Source organism: Epinephelus lanceolatus, chromosome 14, assembly GCF_041903045.1.
Source record: "Epinephelus lanceolatus isolate andai-2023 chromosome 14, ASM4190304v1, whole genome shotgun sequence".
NCBI lineage: Eukaryota > Metazoa > Chordata > Actinopteri > Perciformes > Serranidae > Epinephelus > Epinephelus lanceolatus.
In genome coordinates this window covers 29365630-29374562 of record NC_135747.1, presented here as the reverse complement: position 1 = coordinate 29374562, position 8933 = coordinate 29365630, and the positions used below count along the sequence as shown (strand labels likewise).

The window sequence follows — 8933 nt, the reverse complement described above, 5'->3', positions numbered from 1 at the left end:
ACTACATTCTTAGAAAAATAACTTGTGAGGAAGAGTGAACACTTATAAACCCTAGTCGACAGACAATAGACCTTGTTTTTTAGGGGAAAAACTGATCTGCTGTAGAACAAAGTGCAGTGTGTAGACCTATTGGTAAATCTCTAATGAATCATATAATGTATATGCTGCTCTAATTTTGGTTACAAACTTGAACACACATTCTAACAGTTAAAATATAATCTTCTCTCTGGGATACAAAAGTAGCAAAAGAAATATTCACAATGGACAACACAGAAATGACGAGTAGACGTGAAAAAACGGAGCTGCGTTTGAAGAATGACTCCAAAGAATTCCCCATCCCATAAAGTAAAATAGACCTTCCTGTGGTAGGACTGGTGTGTGACATGTAGAATATGTCTGGATAGATTATGGCAACAGTACAGTGAGGTGGGACACTGCATAACAAGCACCAAGGCCCTTCTATTAATCTACTGAGGTCAGGACGTTGAGCCCCCCGAAAGTTCAAACACTTGTGGAGGCTTTGAGTGAAAAAAAATCCAGACCTCCAACCGAATAAATCATCTGTGCCCCAGTAAAAAAATACCGAACACCTGTTATTAAATCTATACATGTTGGCAGATGGTGATGTGTATGAAAATAAACTGTATAAACATACAAAAATGCTTCGGAATCGGACATTCAAGACTTCCCGAGTCAGTCACTTGCTGTGCAACTAGACAGATATGCTTTGGACAAAGAGGACGTCGGATGTTAGAGATGCAGAAAAGACGTTCATCCATAATGAGCTACAATCGTCAGCTGGAGGACATGATGGACAAATCAGTTCAACATTCTATCGATTTGATTGTGACATCGCCGATTCAAGTCTCCCTCCTACGTACAACAAACTACATCAACACCCCTGCTCACTACAATATATATCAAAAGTTTTTTTTTAAGTTACATCCATACATCAACAGTGACTGCCATCGATAATTTTAGAACAATACAGAAAAACTCATTGATAAATGCAACACAGAGAAAAAAACCCTCGACGTGACATTCTTACATTAACTTTTGCATAACACAGAGCATGGCAGCAAACACACAAGCACAATGCAAACAGTAAGGGATAGCATTTAGGACATCCATAAGTAAAGACTCCACGAGTCTCGGGCTGCTGCTGTGAGCCGACACGGCCACACGGGGGCGGGACAGTGTTGGGCTGGAAAGAAAAGGTGTCGTGATGTGGTTCAAGATGAATGAGGTCTGGGGTGAATGGAGAGAGGAGCAGCTCAACATGCAGCAGGGAGATCCGACATGCTACAACTGGCAGGTAAGAAAAACAAAAGTCAACACAGTTGTGAGGGTAAAAGAAGAGGAGTAACAGACACACTGTACCAGACATGTATGCCCTCTGAACCTCCCTGTCCGCTCACAAACATGTTGAAACTGACCTAGAAATACTAAAATGTATGAATTAAGGCAGGGTGGCAAGAATACTGCACATCCCTCTTCAGATTTTCTTTTAGCTGATGTGTGTGTGTGTGTGTGTGTGTGTGTGTGTGTGTGTAAGGCTTTGTAATACACCACTTCTGCTTTTTCTTATTATTATTAATATAATTTTTTAACACCTTTCTCCTTTGGCTCCAAGCCTGCTGCTGTGTGGCTACCTGTAAGGCAAAGGTGTGTCACATACAAACATACGGTAACAGGCAAATTTCATGCATACACTCGCGCACATGCACACGCACGCACACCTAAAGGGCTGACGGCTGCCCCTTAACTTGGCCAGACCACGTACTGTACATTAAATGTTGTGGACAAACATTAACAAAGAAGCAAAGAGGACACGGAAGTGGAGGAACAGGCAAAAATGTGAGATTAGAAATGAGGAGAGGACTACAAAAAGGCCTGAAACAGGACAGTTCCACGGTGCATGAAACAATGCACCTTCACACACGGTTCCCATTTTGTTCTTGGACTTTGTCAAGTCAAGTAGGAACTTCGATGAGACTGAGACGGAGGACTACACTGAAACAGAAAGATGTTAAAATATGAAGATGAGGCGTCGGGGCTGTAATATCTAAAGGGTTGTTCACTCAGGTGTAGCCCACAGAATGCACATGGTGAACTCAGCATGGAGGTTGATGTGTGTGAATGTGTTTGTATTTTGCTGTATAAATCCTCCTTGAGATGCAGATCTTGTGTCGCACATCTCGAGATGCACTTTATGTTTCAGCCCAAGAGATCCACACACACACACTCATAGTTTCAGAGCCTTGCGTTTACACGGAGGTCTCCGGCCCCGGAGCGCAGTAGGCAAATCCTGCCCCTGAGAGACGGAGCACGTAGGGGCTGAGAGAGCACAAGTCTGCCCCTCCGCCTTCTGCCAAGTGGACCAGCAGTTTCTGGGGGAGGGGGTCAGACCTGCGGAGCGACAGCGTCTCCGCAGCGCCGAGGTGGAGGTGAGAGGAGCCTGCGCTCGTGCCTTTGTAGGACCGACGAGAAGACAGTGGAGTCGACTCGGCCACGCCACCCCGCGACAGCTTCTTGTGAACCTGTGGAGAGATGGAGGACGCATCGTCACGAGAAAATCCAAAACGCAGGAGGTTTAAAGAAAAAGAAATGAACCATGCAGATTAAATCACAGAAGAGGTGAGAGAGATGTGAGATGCACAAGATCAGACAGCAGGGTTTTAGTCAGAAGCTTTAAGCAATCTCAAAAATATTGATACATCAAAGCATATCAGTTCAGAATAGCTGAAACAGTTTTCGCAGTAATGACACCAGCACCAGCTGTGCTTTCTTGCTCTCTTTACTACAATCATTCTGCTGTTCTCTGCTACTAGCCAAGAAAAGTAAAGTCGTCGTCGTCACGTTAGAGTCTCGTTATATTTATCTTTTAATTACATTTTAAAATGTCATGCTCTCAATGTCAAATTTTCCCAATGTATCCAATATTGATATTCTTTAAGGTGCTGTATAAAAGTTAGAAATTCCAGTATCGTGACAACTCTACAAGGTTTAATACATTTCTTAGAAATTCAGATACTGGTTGCACAAAACACCCTTACAACTTCTCCTTAGGGTTTCCTTATAATGTTCAGTACATTCAACCAAATATAAATGTCTAACAACATTCGTCGCCAGCAGGAGCACAAATTGGTACATAATAAGCACTGGAATATGTGGGATGCTCAAAATTTTTGTTGGATTTTCCTGTTTTCCAAACCCCCTGTTTCATATGTGTTCTGCTCAGTGTTGAAATGAAACCTACGCCTCTGGTTATACAGTATAAGGCTAATTTTTTATTTTTTTTTTAACTTCTCTCCATTTTTTGCACCTTCAGGCATCTAAATCTTTCCAATAAAACAATCTGAGGAGGGAAAAAATGCTCAATTAAGTATTTTAGTTTTCTCCTCTTCTTGGTCTTATGCATAGAAATCCTTTAAAATAAAATCACAATGCAGCCTGTTCGCAGCTTCCTGCTGCAGCGCTGTTGCTCAATAGCGGACCAATTTAAAAAAATTAGCCAGTAAGACACAAAAACATAGGAAAATAGGGGACAGGTTAAAAATACTGAAGTTTCCCTTTAAGGAAAAAACATAAGGTGTTTAGTGCAAAAAAACAATTAACGACACCCTGTTATGGATCAAATCTACCGCACAAACTGGACAAACAATCCATTAAGTGTGCCAACTTGACAGAATTTACTGATTAATATATAAGTAACCTGCTAAAAATTCCCATTATGATTAACATTCATGTTACATTAGGCATGCCCATGAAATGCAGAATTAAATTAAACTTGCTATTCCAGCTTCGAACACCAGATGTCATCAGTACAACAGAGACTCAGCCTGGGTAACCTCTATATTTTTTTTGATCAGTTTGTCTGTAACATCAGCGTTGGATTGGTAACCTACTGGTGACCTTGCTTAATAAAACATGACCTCAGTTACTAACTAAATCTGTGTGAACCTCTAAAACCTGACAGTCATCTCAAATTTTACATCTAAACCTTCTCTGACCCAGAACCTTCAGTCTCAGCTCCTCTAGCTTTACTTTCACATCTCCCTTAAGCTACAGTCCAGAACCACAGATGACTCATAGTCAGCTTGCTACTTGTTCTACTTGTTGGAGCCCACATGCCAAGTGGCAACAGACTTTAAGTAGCCTGGGTCTAATAAAAAGAGGATAACATTTCTCATTTGGCTGCTACCCAGATCAAGCTAATTCCCGGCCCACATGCAGTGAGAAGCACGACGCGCTTCGCACCCAGCACTGCAGAGTTAATTGGAGGTTGTGATTCCTGAAAATCTGTTGATGAAAGGATGTTTCTGAGTTATACAGGCCCGTCCCCCTGTCAGCCTGAGCCATAGCACGACAGCATGCCCCATGCAGTGCAGAGCAGCAGGAAGCATCATGGCAGCAGCATTAAGACCCCGACTCCCCACGCCCTCTGCGTGCTGTTACCATGGTGACCCTAGCCCACCTACGGGGGTGTGCTCTAGGGTTTGCTGAGGGGGGTGCTGTGGCTGTGTGACATCATGGAGTCATAGGTCCTAGCAGCTTTTTCTCCACTGTCTCCCTCACGGGTCCTATCAGGGTGGAGCGGGTTCCTCTCATTGCTTCCCCCTCCACCAGCAGGAGCCACACGGCCCTCCAGGGCCCCCGCTGTCCTTACCTTCTGTGGATGATGTTAAAGGAGAGGAGGTGATGACTAAACCTGTTCAGACCTTGTGTCAGTCCTACAATAAATACTAGGATTTTTTCAGGATTGTTTTAGGATAGTTTTAGCTCCCTAATAAACTGGTGACTCAGTGTATCAGATTAAGTTGACTGTGGTTCACACATTGCACCTCAACGCTGCTTAAAACTGGTTTCAAGTGACCCTTTTTAAACAGGTTTCATCTCCCAGCTCATTTGATTTTGTATGGAAAACGTGAGAGCCACCAAACTGAAAAATTCTGCATTCTTACTGATCCATGCAGCTACAGAACAGGATTGCTGTCTTTGGTATCTTGCGACGGATATGGACTTCAAAGAATAGTTTTTGTTGGTTAGCTTAAACCAATAAACTGAGGCAAACTTTGCATCGGAGCTTCGTCTGTCTCTTCACACTAACAATGTGACAGGGAAGGTTTTCAGTGCAGTGATGACACTCACATCACAACCCGCACTTATGGGACTGAAAACCTTCAGTGTAAATCAAATTCAGGCTATCCAATAGCTGTCTTCAATGAATTTGTGATAGATTATTGTCTCAGTTAGGCTCTGATCACACAGAAAGCGTTTTAGTTTTTAATGAGAATGAAGCATTTTGCTTGCGTTTCCAACTCAAAGTGGAAAACGCCCCACATCATCTATTTTTACATCATCCTTCTGTGGTGGTCACAACAAGTTTACAGTTGGTAAACAATGGAGGAGAAACTGGTGGTAGCGGTTGCTGGATACCCAGAGCTAAACGGCCCGACGATAGAAACTGCCCCTGAGTCATCCTAAAATATGCCTGGAAACAGCATCATGGAGGTGAAGCTCCTGGACCAACTGGTGGTACTCCCCATGATCCACCCTATTTTTTAGGGACTCATGTACCCACACAGATCTCTGTTTCCCTGTGTCCAACAAACTATCTACTGACAGCCTCTCACCCTCAACCAGAGCTACAGCAAGAACCCTCTGCCTCAACATTTTAGGAACTAGATACTAATTAGTGTCAAGTAACTAAATAAATAAAGGGTAGCTTGTTTACACAAGAAGGCTACAATAAGGAGGTGAGTCTGTGGTTGCCAAGACTTCTTTTTCACTAGTGGCATTTTTTTTAAAAAGGCAAGCCGCTTTCTGTGTGATCAGGGCCTTAATGGTTTGGAGTACAAAATGTTGAAAATGAGAGGAAATTTCCAAGAGCCCAAAGTGATGTCTTCAAACATCTTGCTTTTGTCCAAAACTCCATAATATTCAATTTACAATGACATAATGATTTGAGACAGAAAAGAACTGCAAAGCCTCAGATTGGAGAAACTGGAGCTTTTGGATTTTTGCTTTAAAAATACTTAAACTATTACTCATTTCACCTGCAGAAGGTCATTTCCTTTTCCTCTTTATTAGATAGATGCTCAGTTCTACTGAAATAGAAGGAAGTAACACGTCCATCACACAGATGATGAATCAAAGATGTGACAGACCATCGAGCTGGAAAAACATCAGATGCACCCTTAACGGCTCCATTAAGAGATTTTTATAAAATGTGAGACCTATTAATAAACCAAGTGCAAAGTCTACCTGGCCTGGAACGATGAACTCATACATCATAAAATATTTGTTTTAATAAAATGTATAGATAAATTAAATAATAAATAAAATAATTAAAAATATAATAATAAAATAAAATGTTTTTATAAATTATTAGTTGTTTTTTTTTGTCTTGATAATTTCCAGTTTTCTTCATTATTCTGTACGTATTTGTACCAAGAGGTGATAGCTTATGTTAATGTCTGATAAATGGGAATATATATATATATATATATATATATTATCAAAACATAGTAATTTTTTTTTTCATTTTAAAATCAATTGATTGACTATTATTTTCAGCTCTACAATACACGAAAAATGTCAAACTGGTGTTTTATGTTGACCAAAGTCTGCAAATCCTTCAGTAGAAAAATTCATCCCACACCTACCAAAATCATTTCAAAAATACATAACAAGGTGACAGCATGAAAGACATAAAAAAAACATGGCATGGAATTTAAATATTTTAAATAATAAATATAAAAGGGAACATTAAACACATTAAATATATAAGGGAAAAGGAAAAATGGCAGGAAATACACACTTCTATTGTCAGCAGTAGCACCCTTGCGATTAGTTTCACATAGAGCAAGGTGTTGAGACAGAGATAAGTGGTCTACACTGGGACATGCCACCATGCATACAGAGACGAGGGCTTAAAAGAGAGAGAGAGTCACCTCCTCTTCCTGCTCCTCTCTCGTCTCTCTGGGCCAATCAGAAACTCATTCTGCTGGAGGACTGAGAAAGCATGAAGATGGTGGACGGCTCCACAGTAAGGCACGGGCGAGTGGACTGCAGTTACCCCGAAAGAGCGAGTGAGCGTAGAGTGCAGAGTCACCCAGGAAACAGGAGAGGAGAGGGGATATGGTGATGAAGAGGGAGGAAAAAGGACAGAAAAGGGAGGATCAGGCAGGTGAATGAAAGGAAAGGGAGAAAGGAAAGAATGAAGGGCAGTGAGAATTATGGTATGTCCATCAGGGTGCAGCAAGAAGGGAGAGGAGAGAAGAAAGAGCACAGCAGGGAGAAATCTGTCAGACCTTTCATTCATTTTTCCCCATTCATGGTGAAGGTTGCTTCAGAGGGAGGTGAGGCTAAGCCACAGGGAACAGAAAGTCACTCTAAATCACGCTGTTGCTCAAAGCTATTAGGGATCCAAATGGTCTTCCTGGATGATTAATTGAGTGGAATAGATTTGCAGCTTACTTATATGGCTTCTTACAGTCCAAACATTAAGTATGAGTCCAGTCAGTCTAACTCAAAAATGGGCTCGACCGAGGAGAAATTGCAGTAGCAATGATTCATAGTTTTTATTGGTTCCTGCTTCATATATTAAAAATATACCTTCATGGATTTATGCCTGGTTCACACTACACGTCATTTTTGTCTGCTCCGACAGTCACTATGTCAGATTAGATGATTGTGGAGTCATAAAATCATCCGTGACTTGGCCGACAGATACGCTGGTCCTCAACAATCGTCCCCGGTCGTCTTTCACAACATATGTGATGTCATCGGGTTATTCTTGTCCTGTTTTTATTACTTTACTATTTCATTCACTGTGTCTGTTCATGTGCCAGCTGAAATGTTGTTGTAGTAACGCAGAAAGCGCCACCAGATGGCAGGAGCTTCATTTGAAATACTGTACGCAAACATGCAAGTCACTGAATCCTTCACAACAAGTTCCTGCAAATGTTCCACAATAAAAGCCTGTTGAGAAAATGGAGGAATTCTCTCAACCGAAATTATAGGGGGCTTTTAATTTGAAACAGATACAGGAAGCATTGAGTGTTAAATGACGGTGCGATGCATTAACTTTATCAAGGCAACCGGAGCGGATAAAAATTGAAAATAGAAAAATACAGAGGGATTAATAAATAACGGCCCGTTTATGATGTAGTCTGTTTCAAATGGAGCTGGTAGCCTCTGCAGTTGTGGTGAGTAAAGACCACTATTTTTTAATTTTATTTCTTTATATTCTCCATCATGAAGAAGTAACATTGTTTGCTAGCTTGATGCTAATGGCAGTACTCAGCGGGTTGATAAAGTGCCTCTGTTGTTTCACACCGTCATTTTTCCTTGTATTCTGTGTGGAAGCATCCTTAGAGGAATTATCTAAAACCCTGGGTGCTGACATACAGTTGTCCACGACAGCAGATCGCTCTGTGTTCCTATTGGTCAAAATCTCGGCTGAGGAAAATCAAACATGCTGGACTTTCTGTCGGGACGTTGTGAGGCGTTCCAGACGTGGCATTGGTTGTCGTCTACTATGGCACACTACACGAGATGAAACGATGGATTATCGCGTATGACACTCACTGTCGTTCGCGATCCATGCCGACACTGTATGACACTGCGTCGGACTATAATCGGGCTGATATCGTGTAGTGTGAACCTGGCATTACTCACATATAATCGTCCTTTAATGGCACCAACAGTTAAACCAAAGAATGGAAAAACCAAGGCGTGTTTCAAGCTTGGTCTCATTTAAGGTCTCAGTCTGAGTGCTGATATGCGTCATAGTAAAAAAAAAATTAAACTGAATGATGATATGCTTTATAGCCTAATTTTACTGACTTTGTTTGGATTCAAAAAAGGTAATTTTGGGGTACAGGTTCCACATAATTGCACATATACATCAGAACAGGTAATATCGG

At 41.4% G+C, this 8933-nt stretch overlaps 1 protein-coding gene across 8 annotated transcripts in view; it reads right to left on the bottom strand.

The window, feature by feature from the left end:
- Positions 1–2124: 2124 nt before the first annotated feature.
- The window catches only part of LOC117251381 (phospholipid-transporting ATPase IH-like), a 51189-nt gene continuing 44380 nt past the window's right edge, over positions 2125–8933 (bottom strand). For 2 of the 8 annotated variants that reach the window (XM_033617636.2, XM_033617638.2), the window contains 2 exons: positions 6957–7071; positions 2407–2540 (listed from right to left, as the gene is read on the bottom strand). In XM_033617636.2, coding sequence (XP_033473527.1) covers positions 6994–7071 — 78 coding nt within the window. In that variant the 3' untranslated portion in view covers positions 2407–2540; positions 6957–6993. Of the gene's footprint in view, positions 2541–4458; positions 4673–6534; positions 7072–8933 lie in introns of those variants that run through there. The other 6 variants (XM_078174582.1, XM_078174583.1, XM_033617634.2 and 3 more) reach the window with 5 other exon arrangements.